We start from the raw sequence: 24061 nt of genomic DNA, 5'->3' as shown, positions 1-24061 counted from the left end.
TTTCTTCAAATCTTAACGTGAATTACCGTCAGTCGCACATGTCACGTGACTTTCGGTAAAATTTGAGGCACTCGGTGGGGGAAATGGAACGTATTTTTGCACCGCTAGCGGGGTATTTAATTGTTTCACTTTTGAAGTTTATTATTATTATTATCATCAGCATTATTATTATATTTTACCAGTGTAACTCTGTCTGTGTATTCGTGTATGAAATTCCGTTAAAATATAAATTGAAATAACAAAAAACTGAGCTTCTGACGGTCTTTTAAAGTCCATGGTAGATGTACAAATAAGAACGGGATATTATATATTTTTCCCTCTAAATTGATATAAATGCTTCACATATTTTAATAGAAATAAAAGATATCACTCGATCATTATGATCTGACCTTCTTGACTTCTGTTATCTTGAATATCATCTAAGCACGGCAAAGAGATCCAATTTATACTGGGATATACAATAAATTTCATACTTTGTCCCAGGTTTATTAGTACTGTGTTCGATTTACTGGCGAACAATTTATTCAAAGCATACACTGATAATATATCTTATTATCTTTTTTATTGATTCATAGAGAAATAATCATCCTTAGACAACCTAAAATGATATAGAAATTTGTCAGGGACACCTTACCACAAGTCATATAGGCGTTCACATAAAAAAATGCTGTCTGTTTTTGTTGTTGTTTTACTTGACATTGTTAGAAAACGAGGTTGAATGTAAAGCAAGCCCTTAAATCCGCACAAAAGTCCATAAACTCAATGTAATATCTATCAGATTAACGGGACAGACAGATTATTTTCACACATTATGGATATTTTAGCAACTATATTTTTAATCAACCCCGTGGTCGCTGTGCTTAATTATTTTTGTTTCATACATTACGTTATGTACATTGGCCGACAATTTCTTATTTTATAAAAAGGGCTAAATAAAAGGTTGACGATATTCATAAAAGATGTACGGTAGAAACATGAATTACGAGTAGTATGTTCGAGTTTGGACCGGTAATTCACGCATACATGGAACTACCGATTTCCCTCATTGATGCCTCAACAGGGGGCGGAGCGTTATCGATAATTGACAGGTTACGCGAATAGCAGATAAAAATGTACAGGTACCGTTTTAAAACGTTTAAAAACACATTTTTTGGACTAGCTGCTTCCAAAATTAAATCACGGATGTGTTCAGAAAAGGTTGATAAATCTACTAAGCAAAAAATCTCATTTTAGGTATTTTCAGTGATAATTGACTCCGTTGTCACCTTAAAGAATGTAATATTCATACATGCATATCATCGATGTCAATGTTTATAGAGTCACTCAACATACATAAGCATCTTTCTACAGCTATTCAAAGAATGTAATATTCATGTATATAATCGGCGCCAATACCTGTAGTCTCATTCAACATTCATAGGGATTTCTCTGAAAGAAAACATAACACACATTATTTTAATCGTTATAAATGCATATAATGTCGCATAAAATGAATATAATTGAGAAATTTTTTTTATAGTTCGCACTGTATGAACGTTTTATTCTTTCAAAATTTACTGAAAGCAATATTTATATTCTTGTTTCCTATTTGATATCAAATGTTTTGTATGTAAAATTTCAAACATCTAATAACGTTTCAATTTCCTTCAAAGTATCAAAATTTAATCAAGAAGTGGTTTCCAATAAATTTAAGCATAACGTAATATGTCTTTATTGTGATTTTTGTACATGCCAAATAAAACACGTCGGCATTCTCTATACTAGAGATTTTTGTTTCATTGTTTTGTATAATGATTTAATTATACTAAATCTTTTTTTAAAATTTTGTGTGAAAATCATACTGACCTTTTTTGCAAATAAATGAATATTTACTTGCACATGGTATGTCATGCCACTGATAACTATCGCTTTGAAAAAACCCAACGCAATTTTCACCCGTATGGCCCTGCGGCTGATCTAAAGGTCAAAAAAATAATTAAACCGTGTAATTAAAACAGAATTTGTTATGTTTTGTGCGCATGCGTGTAATATGGCGGTTGAAAATTTTGAGCCGAGGAAAATAAATACATATTCTATGGTTTTAGCGAATAACACGATCTGAATTTGATTTATCTGTCATACAAGATACCACACGAGCTACCACTGAAATTTGCGTGAGTATGTAATGGGAAGAAAGAGAAAAAAAAGACATAATCTCGCCAACAACAGAAAGCGGTCAGGTAAAAAAGTCAACAAAGATGGCGTCTAGTCAACAAATGTATCCACAAACCCCAAATCAAAATACTGGATCGCAATCTCACTTGAACAATGTTGCAGGAACTAATATCTATATAGCTCCCCCAGTCTATCCTTACTCTCCGACGTACACGAATCTAAGTCCAGTTTCGCCATTGCATTCCCAGCAGAATAATCAGGGGGATGTCCTTCAAAATATTTTATTTCGGCTCGAGAAAAATGGACACTAAACTGGGTCAACTGAATTCCATTCAATCATCAGTGGACGCTATAAACGGTACGGGCTTAATAGTATGGATCAAAAGATCGAACAGATTGAAAATAGTCAGAAATTTATAAGTGACCAATATGACACGTTATCTTCTTGTACAAACACAAACAGAGATGATATTGCTAAGTTAAAGCACGATTTTCACGTGTTAGAGAATGACAATTTACAGATGAAATTGAGTAATGATTCAATGGTTGAGGACATGATTGACATTAAATGTAGATCCATGAGTTTAAATATGTTGTTTTTTGGCATTCCAGAAGGCGCGAAATCAGCTACAGCTTCACAGAACTACATGGACAGTGATGATAGCACACTGGAGAGACCGAGTCCCCTTATATCAGAAATCGTTTCAGGATAGGTATCAAACACAGACAGTAATGACCTAGTTACTGACCATTCAACATTCAATAATAGCACACCTTTTCTACCAAATAAACCGGTTACTGAGAACTAAATAAAGTGTATGACTTTTGCTCACAAGTTTTGAATATATCTGGACCGGAAACCAAAATAGCTGTAGATGTAGCCCATAGGATCGGAGCTTTTACACCTGGAAAAATTCGACCTATTGTTGTCCGGTTTAAAGACAAAGACTCTAAATTCATGCTTAAACAACAACTTAGAAAAGTAAATCTGCGCAATTCTCCCTTTAATGTTTCAGATCAGTTCCCACAAGAGGTCATGGACAGACGACGCACTCTAATACCCTGGAAATGATCAATATTCTGGAAACAAAGTGATCCCTCGGAAGCATTAATCACAACAAAATTACAAGAGAATTGCAGACTCGGTTTGATTGAGTCTGTACATGAGGGATAATGAATGAGTGCAACATCCCTCACGCCCCCTAGCACCGGCTTGAGCGGTACTCAATTCTCAACACTTAATAGTGCTGGCATCAATGATCCCGAAGGACCAGAAAATATAACAACACTGAAGTGAAGTACGGGGCAACTTTTTACAGCTGCCACACAGCACTTGACACCTGCTGTTGTGAAGCACAATATTCTGGAAACAAAGTGATCCCTCGGAAGCATTAATCACAACAAAATTACAAGAGAATTGCAGACTCGGTTTGATTGAGTCTGTACATGAGGGATAATGAATGAGTGCAACATCCCTCACGCCCCCTAGCACCGGCTTGAGCGGTACTCAATTCTCAACACTTAACAGTGCTGGCATCAATGATCCCCAAGGCACGAGGAGCGGGAAAAAGGGCGGTACTTGTACGAGACAAGCTGTTCATCGACAACAAGCTGTTCAAGCCAGGAACCAGCATCAACACAAAAGGATTAAGCTAGGGTCACGGAGAAAAGTGTGATTTGAACATTGTTTCCTGGAATGTAGAAGGATTGAAAAACTGTTTGAGTGATGAAGACTTTTTGAATTTTGTGACAAATTTTGATGTTTTATTTTTTTCTGAAACTTGGCAGCGTAATAAAGACACTTATTGTATTATATTTGTTTGTTTTATAAAGAAATATATAAGGATGGAATAAGTATAAGTGAAATAGATTACTCAGGTATAATATGGGTTAAATCTTGCAAGCATTTTTTTCGATTATTACAAGATATGTATGTTTGTTTTCTTTATATACCACCCAGTAACTCTATATATTATAATTTGCATGAAATTGGTTTTTTTGAGTCACTTGAATTAAACATTCGAAAATATACGGAATTAGGTACCGTGTCGATAATTGGCGATTTGAATTCAAGATGCGGAAAAAGGTCTGATATTTTACAAAAAACTGTACAGATTTTGATAGATTTATACATGTGTTAGATGAAAATGAATATTGTATTAATGAATCGAATTTTCCTCATAGATTTTCTATGGATGAAACTGTCAATACTCGGGTATAAAATTATTAGATATATGTAGAAGTAGCTCACTTTTAAATTGTAAATGGGCGTTGTGGTGACGACGCTGGGATTGGTGGTTTTACCAATATGAGTTCGAATGGAAATAGTTTGATTGATTACGTTATATGCTCTTACGAGTTATTTCCTTTTATTTCTGAATTTATTGTCCACGATGTTTATACATGCTCAACACATGCGCCTATACAGATAAGTTTTGATGTATTGTGTGAAAATGTTTTATGTAATAATGTTATTAGTGCAAATGTTTGTAAACTTCGTTTTAAAAGAAGAAAAGTTGATAGATTATAAGAATATTATGTCAAGGGAAATGCCGTAATTGGTAATATTGTCGATAGTATTATTTCGTCAGATATTGACCTAGATAGTGGAATAAGTGACTTGTCAAGTATTCTTTATGATAAAGCCTTTTCTATTTTTGGTTCAAATAAGCATATTTATAAAGATGCAGATAGAAAGAGTGAAAGGAAATTTTCAAAAGCCCGTGGTTTAATGAAGACTGTGAAAATGCTCGACGCGAATTGAGGTTAGCTAAAAGAAAATATAGATATGATAAATCATCTGAAAATGTTAATTTATTGATTATCAACAGAAGAAGATATAAAACAATCTAAGCGAAAAGCAATATCAAAGTACAAGCAAGACCAAAAAACATAAATTGCACGAGCTATCGAAAAAACAACCACAAAAATTTTGGTCTGAAATAAAGAAGCTAAAATCTTATAATAAAAACAGTAGTACGTTAAGTAAAAGATGATTTTTTTAATCATTTAAAGAATTATTTACGAGTAGTGATATTTTTAATGAATGAAAAATGTAGAGGCGAATTTTAAGTGATGATAACTTTAACTCTAATGTTGTTTATGAGCTGGATAAGGATTTTAGTGTAGAAGAAGTTGATCATGCTATATCTTCACTTAAAAGAGGTAAAAGTGCTGGTGAAGATTTACTTATACCTGAAATATTTTTTAGAATGTAAGCAATTTTTAGCACCAGTGATTTGTAAATTGTTTAATTATATGTATTCAAATTGTATATATCCTATAAGTTGGACTAAAGGAATTATTGTGCCAGTACCTAAAAAGGGAGACTTAAATGATGTAAATAATTATAGAGGGATAATACTTACAAGCGTTTTTGCTGAAATTTTCTCAATTTTATTAGATAATAGATTAAGGAAATGGGCTGATAGTAATAATTTATTGACAGATGTTCAATTTGGATTCCGTAAAGGAAGAAGTACAATAGATTGTATTTTTTGTTTTTAAATTCTATCATAAACAAAATATTACACAATGAAAAAAAGAAGCTGTTTTTAGCTTTTATTGATTTTAAAAAGGCGTTTGATGCTGTTTACAGGGACGGTGTTTGGTATAAACTTATAACAAATGGAGCTTCTTCAAAAATAGTTAACATGTTACGAATTATGTATGACAACGTTAGATCATGTATAAGGGTGAATGGTTCTTTGACAGATGATTTCCAAACTTTTATGGGCGTGAAACAAGGAGAGCCATTGTCTCCTCTTATGTTTTTATTTTTCATAAATGATATGTATAATTGTATGTTGACTCAATCTGATGATATTTTCAGTCTAGATGAAATACAGATGTTTATGTTATTATTTGCTGACGACACTCTTTTATTTTCATATACTGTTGAAGGTCTACAAAATTTGTTAAATAACATGAACATGTATTGTAAAGCATGGAATATTACTTTTAATACTGATAAAACTGTAGTCATGGTTTGTAAATCTGGAAACAGAACTCAAGATTATGATATATTCTATGATAGTGAAAAACTAGAAGTTGTGAGAACTTTTACATACTTAGGTGTGACGCTTTCTGGTCGTTTTTATCAAGCACAAAAATCGCTTGCTAATCAAGCTTTTAAAGCTTTGTTTTCTTTAAATGCATTATTTGATAAAGTTAATTTTGAGATACCAGATAAATTAAAATTATTTGATACCATGATATTACCTATATTAAATTATGGATCAGAAATATGGGGGCTACATAAAGCCCCTGACATTGAAAGAGTACATTTGAAATTTTTGAAACAGTTGTTAGGTGTAAGGCAACAAACTGCAAATACAACAGTGTATGGAGAATTAGGAAGATTTCCATTAATTGTATATAGAAAGATAAGGATATTGAAATTTTGGTACAGAATTCTTAAGAATAACGACAAACATATTTATAGAATTTATAGTATGAGAAATGATTATGATGTTTTATTAAACAAGTGGTCCAGTGATGTACGAGATTTGTTGAATGAGTTAGGTTTTCCGTTTTTATTGAATAATCAAAATATTACAAATGATCAACTTAATATTTTAATAGCACGAATAAAAGATCAATACTTACAACAATGGCAAAGTGAAATCAACAGTTTACCTAAATTAGAAACTTATTGCATATTTAAAAATGAACATGTTGCGGAAAAATATTTGTTGTGTGTTAGTAATTTAAATTATCGTACTACTTTATGTCGATTTAGATGTTCTGCTCACAAATTACTGATAGAGGAAGGTAGACACAGGAATATTCCAAGATCTGAACGAATCTGTTTACCTTGTAACATGAATGTTGTTGAAAATGAGTATCATTTTCTATTAGTGTGTCCCTTTTATAGAGAAATAAGATATCGTTGCCTTCCTAATTATTACTGTTCTTGGCCTAGTATCCAGAAATTTAGAATATTATGACATCTTGCCAAAAAAGTATTATAAATAAACTGGCAAAGTATTTATACCTAGCTACATGTAAACGAGATACGTATAATCAATAAATCTGACTGTTTAAATACATATTGAATAATTACTATTTCTTTACACTTTTCTCAAAAATATTTTTTGTGGGTGTGTGTGTGTGTGTTTGTTTGGGTTATTCTCATTGTTACCAAATGTATTTTATTTTTGTTGTTTGTTTGTTTGTTTGTTTTCTTGTCATATTACATGCACATTATATCATATGTATGGCAATGAACATATTGTATGTTTATGCTGAATAAACTCTTGAAACTTGAAACTTGTAATAGGTATTGTCTAAAAATAAACAATCGTTGTTTGTGTAATTGTTTATAAACAAATTTGAAAACATTTTATCTGAGACAAATCATAAGTTTTTTTTCTGTAGAAAATAAAACTTACTCGGTAAATTTCACTTACCGGGTGCCCATTTAATAAATCTTGCCGGTGCATTTATGTCTATCCATTTCCAAATACCTTCTGTACTTTGGTCAGTTAACCCAATCAACCAGCTGTAGCTTGCTATTTATCAATAATTGTTAAAACATATATACTAGATATTATAATAATAAAGTCTATTAGCTGTCTGTAGTTGATTCCATTAATTAATGTAATTAATTAATTAATTACCATTAAATACCATTAGTAAATGAGTGAATTAATCATCGTTTAATCTTATATATTTGATTACAATTTACTAAATTTTCATAGCATACAAAAACGTACCTTTACGTAATTTGTAACAACTGTGTCTACCAAACGATGCTTCCTACTATTGTTTTATTTGAATATAATCTTATGATATGGATCAAACATTCATGGTTTTTAACAATTCTCATGCATGTTAATGTAAGTTCATGTGTTCGATTTATTCTAATGATATAAAACCAGAAATTAAAAATCGTTTAACGAGTATTATGAGAAGACATTTAAAAAGCTATGATTATATTGTATTAAATTAAAGAAAATATATTTCTCACGTTTAAAACGACCGAGCATTCTTAGGATGAATGAGTTTTCGTCATTGTCTTCAACGTACAAAAGGTTAGAAGACTTTTGCTTGCAGAATAGCTGAAAGATTAAAGCATTTGAAAATAATTGTTAAATACTGTACTGTTCCTATTCTGTGAGTATAGAATATAGTATTTACGAGGAATTTTGCTTTTGTTATTTTGTACTAACATAAAAAGTGCGTGTTTTTTTTGTCTAGAAATTCTATTAAAACAGTGTATTTAATTATGAGCCATAAAGTATTGGTTGAAGTGAAACAAGACATTTCAGTTTATAGCTATGATACTTGCCCTTGCTTCTTCAAATGTTGCTGTATTGATATTCTCAAAATAGTAGCAGTAGTTGTTGTAGGAAACCCATTCATCACCGCATGAGCTGTCAGGACATGGCGCCGCGGGACATTTCAATTTTATCTCTTCTATAAATAAAATCAGTGGAATGTATATAGAAAAAAATAACTTAGAATTCATAAATTAATTTATTTTGTATCAATTCATCTTTAGGTTTATTTTTATATATAAATAAAGATTAAAATGTTTGCGGACTATTCTTAAAGTTTTTTTTTCAATAGAACTTTTAATAATTAGTTATAAATCCAACCTTTGACGTTCTCTCTCAAAGATTGTATCCTTTTCTCAACATGTTTCACAAGGTTCCCTAACATGTAAAAATCATATGCAAACACCGTTTGTTTAAACACATGTGAAACATCCACAGATTATAAGTGCACTTACAAAAATTATCTTCATTTTTTATGAGTGTGGAAATGTTCTCGGCAGTATCACGCGATTTCAAATGAAGCATGCTCAAATAGTTGTTCACCATATATTTAGAGGCCTAAGATGTTTTCGAGTATCTTATCAATTGCATGAACATACGTAATATTTTGAGACAACTACGTATAACAAACAATATATCTCGTCCGATTAATTTTTAAAGTAAAATTTTGACAAAGAAAACGAATTTTTATGTCCGGATCAATAGCTTTTGTGCAAAGTTTCAAGTCATTCGCTTACTCATTTTGTTTCAAGATAGTCTTAATTGTGCAAAATAACACTTGAAGCACAAATAAGACTTACAATTGTACACACCTCAAAAGTTTGTAACTCTTTATCTTTTATTTTGCTAACGTAAATGCATGTATTATGGCGGATAGAAGTAAGACTTATTTTTTCTCATTTTCGTTCCTATTCCTATATTCTGATAAAAACAAGAATAAAGGTCAACAAAGTAAAGGCAACGTTCACAGGACGCAGCTCCCCGACACATCAAAGTAGGGCACACAGAAGGCACCAAACAAAAACCTGGAGTGGACATAAGAGCGATGGAAAGAGAGGGGCATGTAATGTGAGAAAAAATCTTACTTGAAACTATTTACTTATTTCACAGAGTTGTTTACTTGTTTATAACCTTAAACATAATTATAATCATAAAGTGTTCATAAACAATATTAAAGACAGTTGTCATATACAGTTACAAATGTTTCATATATTATATATGAAGGATTTTTTATAACGGCTGTAAGCGGGTGGTACATTTTTTTCCTGACATGCATTGATATCCTTCCCTATATCGAAAAGTCCCATGGAATCATATAACGTTTCAAGCGCTTTATGTATCATCTTTATTTAGCTCATTTTATACGTACACTAACGACGAAAAATTAAGGAGAATTCACTGCGTAAATATTGTCAAATGACAGGCGCATAAGTTTTCAAGCCTTCTCAGGGAAGAAAAAATAGTTCCCGATTGGTCGAAGATTTTTAATATTGTGTAATTTTAAACACCCGTAATATATTCAAATAATTTTGTTACGCGCATGAATATCATTTTAATCAATGCAAATTGCTCGGCTATTTCTGTAAAGCTTCGGATTATTGCGGTCGCCTAAATGAACATCTGTTAAAAATAAAGTAAGGATGTTGACTCAATGACAGATATACATACTACGAAATTAATAAGGATTACAAACCCTAATTTTGAACAATATGGTTTGCTTCAGGCTGTTTTCTGATATATTCATTGTGGTTCAGGGATTACGTGCTCGTAAAGGAAGCGAGAGGTATGTGGTTCAAATCCAAGTTAAGGCAACACATGTTTTTTGTTTTGTTTTTTATTTAATTGTTTAGGCCAAATAAACATTGAATTGAATATCAATGTTGCAATAAGTCTCATAACCAATGAACTACAGTAATAACACTGGAAAAAACATTAATGGCACTATACAACAACAAATTGGTTTTAAATCTCACAACTGTCACCTTTCTGACATGCTGAGACCCAAACAAATTCAGCGCCTTCTGTGCTTTGATTAGTTCAATCTGACCTATTTCCAGTACGCTTAATTTATGTTTTGCTCTACCACGACTTTATTTCTAGTCCTTGATCTTTGAAAAATTAAATTCAAAATGGCCGCCATTTTTTCTATTTTTAATTTTTACTTTAATTCTCCCAAACGCAAGATTAAACACATCTTTTGAATTTAAATTTCAGGTTTTGCTTATTTCAGTCGGCAAAAGAGTAAACGAGAAGAATAAATGGGAAAAAGATAAATTTAATGCGGCAGCCATCTTGGATTTAAAAATGCCTGATAATTTCCTTTGTTTCTGTATACTAGTAAAAAAAGGTAACGTCAACACGCGCAAGGCTTTTTACTAGGCTTGTTTTCTTTCCTTTTAATAAATATAAGTGCAGTGATACTAATTAAGACTTACTAGGGGAAATTTAGAGTAGCATCTATTAAAACTACAACTTTTATGGTGCAAAATGGTGAAATATATACCAAACTAAATGAGAATCATATTTGCGTTTGTCATTCAGATGTTATTTTCATACTTTCAATCATACAAAAATGTTCTTTTAACCTATTGCAATGTTTTTTTAATTAGTTTTTATCGCCCTGAAGGTACATGTTTGTCCATCTGTCCGAGCGTCCTCGTGTGCCAGTAAGGTATATTTGACGATTTCCAAGTTTGCGTGAGATTAGTTCTGTATACGCCTGACCTTTAGAATGAATCATTGGTTATTGGGGGCATTAAGTGCTTTTAAATTATGAAAAAAATAATGAAGATCACAAAAATCTGTACACGTTAAGTCAGTTAATACATGTAGGTCTGTCTGTCTGTCTGTTTTTAGTCCCGTCAATCACTGTCATTCTTGGATGGATTTTTAAATAAATTGCACGAAGGAAAGAAAAATAAGAAAACACATTTTTAATTTCAAATGATTGAGAATGATTGTGTTTGTAAATTTTGGTTGATTAAAGTGTTAATTAAATTTCTCACTACTAGTATTTTAATAATTCCCCACTATCTTGAAATGTTTGGGGAATAACCCCCCCCCTAATTATTTTCAAAATCATTAAGTTGACTCTGAACAACTTTGTAGCAGAATTTAGAAGGGTGATTTCAAATGAAATTGTCAAATAATGTGTATAATTGGCACATAAATAGTGATTGTTCAAGCGCGCCACAAATGAAAGGACTGTTTTTTTTTCTTTAAGCAGACCTGGATGAGGAAATATAACATATATTTTCCAGTACCTTCATTGGTAAGTGTTGAAGTTACTCTTGATATTACTGTGAATAATAGTTTCATGGGCATGAAATACCATGGTTTTGTCGAAAAAGAAATTTTCATGGGTGTTTTAATCTGTGGAATGGATGTATTTAGCAAAACAAAGTAAAATGCAAATCAGGTTGTGCAAAGTAATCTTACTGCAGACGAAACATGATTTCATTTGGATATTTTTTATGATTTTCCACGAAAAAGCATAACATTTAGTAATCATAATGATTTTGCAGTAACTTCTCTTCAACCTTTGTTATAAATGATTTTCAAACAACACTATATTTAATTTAAAGAATGATTTTTTTATTATTAGAATTTTATGCTCTGAACATTTAAAGTTCCATTGAGGTCCCAAAAATATAAAATTTTACAGAGATCAACTGGGGAACTTGAAATAGAAATATATTTTTATTAAGTAGTAAGCCATCTATGGCCCATGTACATACAGCAATATAACTTTCAATGTTGAAAAAAATATATATAGGTGTTAACTATATTGTACTGGATAAAGGTAATCATATATCAATAGCAGATTTATACCAATCACATTTCATTTCTATACTAACATACATGTAGGGAGAGACAAAGCATCTATTTATAGCAAACATGTAAACATAGTAAGTATAATATTATAACCACATGTGTGCACTTCTTCATTAACATTTAAACATATATCTAAATTGTTGACAGCAGCAATGCTCTTTTTTCAAATGCATAGTAAATATAAGCTGCTTACTTCTTTATGTCGACTACCTTTGTGATATTTATCAATCCTACACATTTAAAAGAACTCCACTGAGGTTTGTAAGGCTAAAAATATAAAATTGTATTTTTTCATACAGATCAACATGAGCACTTAAAACAGAAATATAAATATTACTAAGAAATATTCAAGAAATGCATTGAAAATTTTAGTTTGTGCTACTCTCAGTCCGATTTGAGTGAAAAGTGTTTTAACGCTTTTCAATTTTGGGTCAATTTTCACTATTATAATAATTATTCTGATAAAACGGAGGGAGGTAATGATCTAAAATTTTGCACATAAGTTATTTGTATAGATCTTCATGAAATAGAGTAATAATCTCAAAAAATTATTTCCAGTCCCGCTATGTCAAAAAACCTCAGTGAAGTTCCTTTAATATTATTTGGATGAACCCAGTAATTTCTATTTATATACTGACGCCTGAGATCAGTAATGTGTACACTCAATAATGAAATGAAATTCATCCTCTAGTACATTGCAAAATTAACATTTTCTTTGTTCTCTTGGTGTGCTTTTAGGTTTTCTCCATCTAACTGTTTCAATTTATTTCCTACGGGATGACTTTCTCAATCTAGACATTGACTTTCTATGTTTTTCTACAGTTAAAACATTTAAGTAATTCTGAAAATTAAAACTAGAAATTGTTCTGTAAAACAATGCTCTTGATGATTCCTGTAAACTTGCATTCCAGTCCTGTTGGTATATATCGTACAATCGCGTTGTCGGGAAGACGTACGCTATGTGTAGGCGGGAACAACAACGACGTATTGACGGCGGGAATCAAGATGACGTCAACGTATATACCAACGTCACTACCGCTTTACTTGTATATCATTGAGATATTAAAAGATAGAAACAAGACACAACGCGAAGCTTATATATCTACACCCCACATTTTGGTGCCGTGACGAACTAGTGAGAAATTACAGACGGGAACAACAGCGACGTATTGACGGCAGGAATCAAGATGACGTCAACGTATATACCAACGTCACTACCGCTTTACTTGTATATCATTGAGATATTAAAATATAGAAACAAGACACAACGCGAAGCTTATATATCTATACCCCACATTTTGGTGCCGTGACGAACTAGTGAGAAATTACAGGCAAACATGGATCTTAATTAGCTGAAAAAGAAGAACGCCGTTAAGAAAGCTGTTATTTCCAGACTTTTACTCAAGTTGGAAAATTTTACTGATGATTGCGTTCAGTTCCAGACGATATTCAATAATTTACAGTCTAAAGTTTCAGCACTTGAAGAGCTTAATGTGAACATTATAACTCTAACCGACGAGGATGATTTCGACGAAACAGAAGATTATATGCTAGATTTAAAGATTCGAATCCGAAACTTGGAAGCAAAACAGAGACAACCCTCCGGTAATGTTATACCACCGCCGCTGATCAATACCGTAGATCCCCCGCTAGATGAGTCGCCTATGAATAACAGTGCCAACATCGCATATCATTCCGAGAACACTTCCGGTAACATGACCAACAGTACTTCCGATGGACATGTAAGTGATATTTCTATACATAACGGACAATATTCTCAATTTCATAAACTGCCGAAACTTACGCTTCCTATATTTACCGGCAACATTTTAGAATGGCAGACATTTTGGGATTCGTTCGAGTCAAGTGTGCACAATAACGTATCTTTATCTGACATACAAATGTTCACATATCTGAGGTCTTTACTCCACGACGATGCAGCTAGAGTGATTCAGGGATTTCCGTTAACGCATTCAAACTATACACCAGCAGTTGCGTTACTGAGAGAACGTTTCGGAGAGGAACACAAGATTATAAACGCTTACATGCAGTGTTTATAAGATTTACCCCCGTCCTTACTCTGACATTAATAGTTTACGAAATTTTCAAGAGAAAATGGAGTCATATATTAGAGGCTTGCATGCACTTGGTCAAGGTCAAGACTCTTATGGTAATCTACTTGTCCCTGTGGTATTAGAGAAACTTCCTCCTGAAATTAAACGCAACATGACTCGTGACATGGAAACAGTAACTGGCAACTTCCGGAACTAAGACAAGCATTGAAAAAGGTGATCGCTATTCTGGAGTCAGGTCAGCCTTTACATACAGATGAAGTTCATAACGCTACCGCTTCATTCCTTACGGGGACACGATTTCATCCGAATGGGGCACGCAAACAGCAGACAAATGAAAAGAGAGCGGAACGTCCGAGATGTCCTTTTTGCGGCGACAATCACTTAGCAAATGACTGCAGGAAGGTAACAAATACTGTTGAACGTAAGAAAATTGTTAAAGACAAAAAGTTATGTTTTAATTGTCTAGGACGCCACCAAGTTGCTACATGTAAATCGAACCATCGATGCCGTTTTGCCCAAAGTTACACTCCAGGTTTAAGAGATCAAGCTACTTCCGGTTCCAAAATCATTTCCGGTTCCAGTGATCAGTGCGCAATACTACACTCTACTACACATTCTAGACCTAAAGTTTTGTTGAAAACCGCTGATGCGAAAGTAACATCTGGAGTTGCATTTGGTAACCTTTGTACAGATGTTAACATTTTATTTGACGAAGGAGCACAGAGGTCAGTTGTAACAAAGGAACTTGCAGAAAGACTCGAACTTAGAAGAACGGGAACAGAAGTCCTAGAGCTTGCAGCATTTGGTTCATCTTCAAAGAAAGTAAGTCACATTGATACCGCAACAGTATATTTGTTAACTGATACCAAAGGAAAGATAGCTATAGATGTCCTGATTGTCCCTACTATTTTCGTCCCCCTAAGAAACGTTCAACAAGACACAACAGCACTTCCATATCTTCTTGGGCTTACACTTGCACATCCGGTTACAGATGACGACACTTTCAATATATCACTTCTAATTGGTGCAGATAAGTACTTGGATATTGTCAGTAATAGAGTGATCCGTGGTAATGGTCCCACAGCTGGCCAGTCTAAGATAGGATGCTTGCTTTCCGGTCCTCTTCCGGTTTTTTTACTGATACTGCTACAGACTGCATATTAAATGTCTTAATATCTAAGCCAGATACACATGACCTAGAACGTTTCTGGAAGTTAGAGTCTCCAGGTATTAAGCCTGGAAAAGATGATGAAACTACCTCTGAATACCTGGCAAATGTATTGAATTCAAGGACGGACGTTATTCAGCACAATTACAATGGAAATGTGACCATCCGGTGTTACCTGACAATTATAACATTTTTCTTAAAAGAACGGAAAATACAATCCGGCGCCTACGACAATATACAAATCTATCGTGACGTCACCTGGTTCATGTGGTTAAGTGACAGTACCAATCCAGATGGAAACTTAGTAACTTACAGGTTCAAATCTATACTCTTTGGAGCTACATGTTCAGCGTTTATCCTACAAGCTACACTTATGAAGCACCTTGATAACAACAACAACAAATGGGTGAGTGAAATACTAAAAAAAAGATTTATATGTAGACAACGTTATCTCTAGTTTTCCGGATGAAAGCACGGTTATTAAATATCATCACGATGCAAGAGACCTGATGTCATCTGCTGGTTTTAATCTCCGTTCCTGGAATTCAAACAGCTGTCATTTGCGCGCGATTTCCAAAGCAGACGACATACATGAATCAGACGAAATAACGAATATTCTAGGCATGAGAAGGGATGCAACTAATGATCAGATATTTCTGAACCAGAGATCTATAAATATGCTCAATCCGATGAAAAAACGCACCATACTCCAAGAAACGGCACAATTGTATGATCCTCTTGGATTCTTCAGCCCAATAACGATAAAAGCTAAGCTCTTACTACAAGTCATATGGAAAGAAAATTAAGAATGGGACGCATCACTTCCGGAAGCCAAACAGACACAGTGGCAGAATATTGCAGAGGATACAATGGTATAATTACGAACAAATTTCAAAGATTACTTTGATAAAGCAGACATAAAAATCACTTCCGGTAATGTAGGGAACCAGACAGAACTAGCAGATGATACAACTTCCCTTTATGTATTTTGCGATTCAAGTCTACAAGCCTATGGATCAGTGGCATACATCGTCAAAGGTAAACAGTCTACATTGGTCATGTCGAAAACTCGTGTTTCACCACTTAAGCATTTGACAGTACCGAAACTCGAACTTATGGCTGCGGTTATTGGAGCCCGTCTTTCAAAACACGTGTTAATGTCTATACCAGTACATTCAGTCTACATATGGTCTGACAGCCAAATAGTTCTTCATTGGTTAGCAACTAATCGGAAGTTGAAGACATTTATACAGAACAGGGTTATGGAGATTCACGAAGTTACAGAGAACCGGAAGTGGAGATATTGTCCAACAGACCAGAAGTCAGCTGATCTATTAACAAGAGGTTTGTCAGCCAAGGATCACAATAAAAGCAGATTATGGAATAATGGACCAAAATGGCTTCCTGACATTAATAAGTGGTCTAGCTGGCAAGCAAATGACAATGCCATTTTGTTTTCAACAACCGAAAATGACGAAGATGATATAAATCATGAAAGGTATTCGAACCTTACACAGCCCTCTCAAGGAATTCACCAACTCATTGATGTTAAGAAATTCAGCCGCTATAAGAAGCTACTCAGAGTGACTGCCTTAAGGAAACGTTTTATCCATAATTGTCGCACAAGAAACAGAGCCAGAAGAGTGTCAAGACTCGAACCATTAACCGTTCAAGAGTTACAAGAGGCTGAACGACTATGGCTACATAGCACCCAGTTCTTGAAGTATAAGGCTGAGATCAATAATCTAAAATCAAATGGTAAACGACCTACTCTAGTGAAACGTTTACGACTTTTCCTGGATAAAGATGGATTTCTACGATGTGGCGGGAGAATCCACAATGCACCAATAACAGAATTAACTAGATTTCCATACTTACTTCCGGCAAAACATCCTTTCACACGGTTACTAGTTTTAAACGCACATGAGAACTAACTTCACGCAGGCGCAAGTGCATTGATCACACATTTACGACAGAGATACTGGATACCATCTATCCGTCAGTATATACAAAGCCTTCTCCGGAAATGCGTTCAATGTCGAATGGTAACAGGCAAACCATATACAGCACAAGATCCACCACCCCTACCAAAAATTAGAGTACAAGATACATCTCCATTTACAGTCACCGGGGTTGATTGGTCGGGAACATTGTATGTACGCAGCAATCCCAGAATTCAGCATAAGGCTTATATTTGTCTATTTACGTGCGCTTCAACAAGAACTGCCCATCTTGAGCTGGTACCAGATTTATCAGACGAAACCTTCATCCAAGCGTTTAGAAGATTTACAAGTCGAAAACCCATACAATGTTATCAGACAACGCAACAACATTCAACGCAGCAGCAAATACTATTAAACAACACAGGAGATCAACGGCAGTTAATGACGCTCTACGCAACCATGTTACTGAATGGAGATTCATACCCAAGCGAGCATCATGGTTTGGCGGTTGGTGGGAGCGACTTATTGGGCTAACAAAAACCACCATCAAGAAAGTTTTAGGTCGTTCATTTATTAGTTACGAAAGCCTCCAAACAATAGTAACAGAGATTGAGGGTATAATGAACGACATACCGCTTTCTTACGTCACTTCCGATGTAAGAGACCCGGACCCATTAACACCGGCGCACCTGCTTTATGGACATCGTATTACATCCCTTCCATATGATGGCAATACACAAGAACCACAGAATGTTACAATGTCTGACGTAACAAAAAGGGCAAGAATGCAGGCACAACTTATCTGTCATTATCACAAATATCTTACGTCACTGCGTCAGTACCACACAACAACAGGATACAACATCAGACAGTTCAGGTTGGCGACGTTGTACATATTTATGATGAATCGCCAAGGACGCAGTGGAAACTAGGCGTAATCCAGCAGTTAATTTACGGTAATGACGGCCTCACACGAGTAGCAATTTTACGCACGAGTAATGGACTGGTCACTTCGAGACCTATCGTGAAACTGTACCAATTAGAAATCATTTCTACATCGTAATCATTTCGTGGCCGGGATAATGTCGGAAAGACTTACGCTATGTGTAGGCGGGAACAACAACGACGCATTGACGGCGGGAATCAAGATGACGTCAACGTATATACCAACGTAACTACCGCTTACTTGTCTATTATTGAGATATTAAAATTGACGGCGGGAATCAAGATGACGTCAACGTATATACCATCGTCACTACCGCTTTACTTGTATATTATTGAGATATTAAAAGATAGAAACAAAACACAACGCGACGCTTATATATCTATACCCCACACGTGTCTTTAAAATATTCAAACATACATCACAAACTCCTTGGTTTAACCAAACATCAGAAAATCCAAATTTAGATAATAACCTTTTTACATTGTATACACAACTTATATGATAAGGATGTGATTCAAGTTCACTTTTTAAAACATTGTACAATTTCTTTGCATATTTAACATTATCACTTTGACATGACTTTTACCAGTACCGTATTATATGTATATGAGTTATATAAGAGACTCTTCCGATTTCACCGTAAACAAATGCATTTTGACAACTTATTTTAACACCTAATAATCTTCTGCAAAAACTAAGATGCGCTCTTTCAATATGAGTAGCTTTGTGAAATCCCCATACTTCAGAACAATAATTCATTACAGGCGTAACTAATTTATCATACAAATTTAACATATGTTTAAGTGTGACTGGTGTAAACTAAAACAAATATTTATCAAGTTGAAAAGATGCTTTCAAAGCTTGGCCTGCTAACATTTTGTCCATTTCATTTAAAACACCTCCTGTCGTAGATATAACACCTAGATATTTAAATTTGTTAACAATTTCTATATTTTCATCATTAAAAGTGAATACTAAATTTTCAGGAATACGTCCAGCTTTTCTAAAATCACAATTTTGTCTTCTTAGTATTGACAGTAAGCTTCCAATTTAAAACAATATTCTTGTAATACATTTAAGGAATTCTGTAAGTCATCTGCAGAATAAGAAAATAATACAATGTCATCCGCATACAATAGTAGACATAGTTTCATGGGACCAATATCAATGCCCTCTATACCTTTATTTCTTCTATATCGTTTAAATCATGCTAAATAGGAAAGGTGATAGACATTCACGGACCTCTAAATGACGGACTCCTAAATGACACTCAAAAACTTCACTTAAAGAGTTAAAAAAATTTAACTAGTGATTTCACACACTCATATACATGTATTGACTTAATCACATTTAAAATGTTCCCTCTTACTACTCCTAATTTTATTAGTTTGTACCACAAAATCAAAGGCCTTTTGAAAATCAACAAATGCAAAAAAGTTATTCTTTATTGTTTAACCCATATTTAAACATTTATTAAATAATTGGAATAAATATGGTAGTAGTATGTCTATACCAATCAATTCATTGAGTAATAGATCGGGTCCTCCACTAGCACTGTTCTTAAGCTGTTTAACCGCTTTTACAATTCCTAAGTTACTTATCTCTGCGTCTAATTAGAAAACATTACTTGAAGTTCCCCGTTTTAATATCTATCGTTAAAAAATAATATATCTTCATCTGCCTGGTAAAAAGTATTTTCCGGGTTATTAATTGCTTTAAAATATCTGGCGAAATGTTCTGTTGAAGGTAACATTGAATTAACGGTATTACCAGATAACCCTTTCAACATTTTACAATACCGCTTTGCATTTTCAACCATGGCTTTAATCAATTAATTTGTATTTAATTGTCTATATCTATAACGCTTTTCCTTTAACATATGTTATACTGCGACCTTGCTCTGCACGTATTAACTTTATAACTATCACTTTTACAATTTCGATACACATTTAGGCATTTATAGAAAAAGTCTTGTTTTGGCGCACATTCATGGTCAAACCATTTTTGCTTCATATCTACATGTATAACAGGAGTATTTACTGGGCTTTTCGGTACATGCTTAAATAGAGCAAACTTTGTCAATTAAAGTTTAAAAACAAGATATGTTTTCGTCAACATCATTGCTATATACCACAGTGTTTAATTCAGGTGTAAGATTATTTAGTTATTGTACCACTAAATCCTCAGACAGATTTCGTTTATAATCATGTAACTTATCTGTATTCCATTTTACCTATATTCTATATTGCTACAAACATTTTCATTTAACAATCTAGAAACAAAATTTCAAGAGAATTGCAGACTCGGTTTGATTGAGTCTGTACATAAATCTATATCTTGCAATTTTGCAGAAAGGCTAAGTGTTACAACACAATTGTTAAGAGAGTTAAACAATTTAAAAATGTTTCCAATTGCTAATACATAATCAACTAGTCTATTTCCGAGCGGACCAATAAATGTGTATTTCCCTATACATGTATTTGCATTTTTTCCTATACGACCGTTTAGTATTCTAAGGCCAGGTTGCTTACAAAAGTTTAAGCAATGTTCCATTCTGGTTTGTCCCAAATTCTTGAGACATTCTTGGTAAAACATGACCTCGCACATAATTATCAGGTAGAAGGGAGCTTATATGTATATCTAAGTCATCATCATTGACATAGTCATTCAACTGACCAACTCGGCTATTTAAATTCCTTAGAACTATAAAAGAACAATTGTCATTTGTGATACTACTAATTTTTACAATTTCATTTAAAACTCTATCATATATATTTGACAAAATGAAAGCTTCTTTTGAGCTTCATTTCGGTACTACATAACAAAGACACAAACATATATCATAATGTAAATCAAATAATAAACCGTCAATTTACAGCCAAAAGATATCATCGTTATCTGTGCTGTATAAAGACACAAAATCAATCAAGACAGTTTTACGTATCCAGCAACGCCGCCCGAGTTTCTTTTACTATAGCTATTTTTCTCCGACCGATGAAGACTAAATAACTCAAAACCGTCAACCTTCATGTTAATACATTCACTCGAGCAAGTTTCTGTCAAGAAAATCATACTGTAATCATCGAATGAATTCCGTAATGTGGGCGTTTCTAGTTTATTAAAATTTTTGAAACGAGACACTGTACATTTAAAAGTGCACATCTAATAGCTTGTCTCTCCCTAATGTCCTATTGTCCGGTGAGTTTCTAGTGATTTTCGATTATCACGGAATCAGGTGGAAAATCATGACCGCCCGTGCCACTACCGTTCACTAGGTTGTCACGCTTCCGTGCCGTCTGTCGTCTACCGTTTAAACAGACGATACATTTCTTAAATGGGGTATATTTTGCGAGCTAGATGCAGTTCTCGCTGTTACTTGGCTATACGTAGGATGTGTAGATGACTGAATTCGTGGTGATATGCGATATGTTTGGTTTCGACTATCGCTAGGGTGCACCAGCGATTGTGAAAATTGAGGGTTGCTAACTGAGTTATCGGCTTCTGTTGAAACAGAGTTGACACGTTGGTTATGTTTACTATGCGAACTATTTTGCCACATAAACATTTTACACCTGTCTTGGTTCAAAATTTCATGCCAGTCGGGGAACTCGTCTGCTATAACTCGGCCCTTTACAATGAGTTTCGCTGGATAGGCGAATTTTACCTCTGAGCCTTGCAAATCTCTTTTGTTGCGATAACGGCCAAAAAGTCGTTTTCTTGTGCTAGCAATTTCCTTCGGATAGTCCCTATCCATACTAAATCGTGCATGCTTCAGTTTTCAAGTTTGCTGAAGGATGAACTTTGTGCCGCCAAAATCTCGAAAAGCGACAACTATTGGACGTCTGGGAGTTTGCGTAAAACCACTAGCGCGACGTACAGAGCCTAAACGGTGCACACGCTGGACAAAATATTCCCCTAGGTCGAAATCTAGATGGTCGCTGCAAAACTGCGAAAGAAGTTCGTATGTATTCTCTGCCCTGACATCAGCTAAGCCGTAAAATATAAGATTATATTATTGCTCCTCGAGCGCGCTTCAGTGTCTATACTGTGATAGGCTAACATCTCTCACGCTAATAACATGCTCCAGATTATCTTCTTTTCGTATATTGTTATCATTTTTTTCGGCCATTGACATAAAAGTTTTATCATTTGCATCTAATTTTTCCAATTTTCTGAACATCATGACTAATTTCTCATCAGTATATAATGAAATAAAAGAAGATTCACTATTCGAATTCATATATGAGCTACCTGTACTGTCCAATGCATGTTTCTGTCCCCCTCCTATGTTTATTAGTGTCTGTCTGCTCACATCCTACCTACTGCAGCGGGAAATATCTGTCAGAAGTTGGCACGACAAAAGTCACATTTTTGTCTATTTTGGTGTACTTGTTTATGTAGAAATGTACTAGGTCTAATACAGAAAATTGATTTAAGAGCAATTTTTAGACCGAATTGTGTCTTAATTTTTCATTTTTTAGTAACTAAATTTTGCGCAATTAAGGTGATAAGTAAAGAAAAGGGTAGCGAGCATTCTTTTAAAGCTCTGAAATGTTGAACATAGTATTGATATAGACCTAAATATTTTTTTTTAAATATCTTAAAAACAGTTCTGACCCAGTCATGTCAATGAATTCCTCAGTTGAGTCACATTGATAAGCACTGTCATCTAAGAATTAATAGTTTAATAGAATACCTTTAATTGCCGCTATGTCTTGTCTAAGTTTGTTAAGTTCTGTATCTTGTTTTCTGTTTTCTTTGTTGATTTCTAAAGATTTATTGTTGATATCTTGTCTAAGCTCTTTAAGTTCTGTTTCTTGGGTACCATTTGCTTTGTTTAGAACTTCAAGCTTTGCTCGAGTGGCATTTATCTGTAAATCAATACGATCAACACGATTTATCTGTTCAGCGTGCTGGCTTTTCAAGTTGTTAAATTCTGTTCGAAGTTGACGCAGACGAACCATTAAAGCATTCAGATCATTTAATCCACAATTATCATTGTTGGCAGGAACCACATTCAAGTTATCAATGATAACGAGTATAAAGAGAAGAAATTTCATTTTTAATAAACTTTGATATTAAAATGTCCGCATATAATCAACAACAACAATGTCCATTTATAAACTATTATTATGTTGGAGTTTAAATTTGATCCTGTTTACCAAACAGTCTGAAAGCGTTTAACAAAATAAAGATATATTGTGTTCAGTTACAGGTAATTAATTTTTCCTCTCGACAATTATCATACACCTTCTAATGAAAGCCCACATCATATTTCATTAATTTTTATACTGTTCTGTACACTACCGTCTCGTATGAGATAGAGAGATTAAATGTAATGAAGCTCTGTTCAGTAAATGTGCCTGCCTGTGATTGAAATTATGTCCGGAGGGGGTTAAAGATATGGTTCTTGAATTAATAGGGTAAAGGTATGTTTCTTAAATTAAAGTAGTTAAAGATATGATTCTTGAATGAATATGGTAAAGTATGGTTCTTGAATTAGGGGGTGGTTAAAAAGATACAATTATGTTTTTTTAAGTAATGGGGTACAGGTGTGGTTCTTCAATACCGATAAGAAGTGTCAAAGATAAGGTTCTTTAATCAATTGGGGACGGATATGATTCCTGAATTAAAAAAATGAAAGATAAAATGTTGGTTCT

At 33.8% G+C, this 24061-nt stretch overlaps 1 protein-coding gene across 2 annotated transcripts; it reads right to left on the bottom strand.

The window, feature by feature from the left end:
- Nucleotides 1-1272: 1272 nt before the first annotated feature.
- LOC132745215 (C-type lectin domain family 4 member D-like) lies at nucleotides 1273-23594 on the bottom strand. Of its 2 annotated transcripts, none has more exons than XM_060734064.1 (6): nucleotides 23098-23594; nucleotides 8447-8574; nucleotides 8126-8216; nucleotides 7566-7667; nucleotides 1846-1956; nucleotides 1273-1428 (listed from the first exon to the last, which is right to left on the bottom strand). In XM_060734064.1, exons 1-6 carry the CDS (start codon nucleotides 23459-23461, stop codon nucleotides 1415-1417), a joined length of 810 nt encoding a protein of 269 aa, XP_060590047.1. In that variant the 5' UTR covers nucleotides 23462-23594; the 3' UTR covers nucleotides 1273-1414. The 2 variants fall into 2 exon arrangements, with proteins under 2 accessions (XP_060590047.1, XP_060590048.1); XM_060734065.1 differs by having other exon boundaries at nucleotides 1873-1956.
- Between the last annotated feature and the right edge of the window lie 467 nt (nucleotides 23595-24061).

The sequence above is a fragment of the Ruditapes philippinarum genome, unplaced genomic scaffold (genome assembly GCF_026571515.1).
Source record: "Ruditapes philippinarum isolate M1 unplaced genomic scaffold, ASM2657151v2 ctg4681_1_1_1_1, whole genome shotgun sequence".
NCBI classification, from domain to species: Eukaryota; Metazoa; Mollusca; class Bivalvia; order Venerida; family Veneridae; genus Ruditapes; species Ruditapes philippinarum.
The sequence above is the reverse complement of the archived record's forward strand: the minus strand, read 5'-3'. Positions and strand labels throughout refer to the sequence as shown.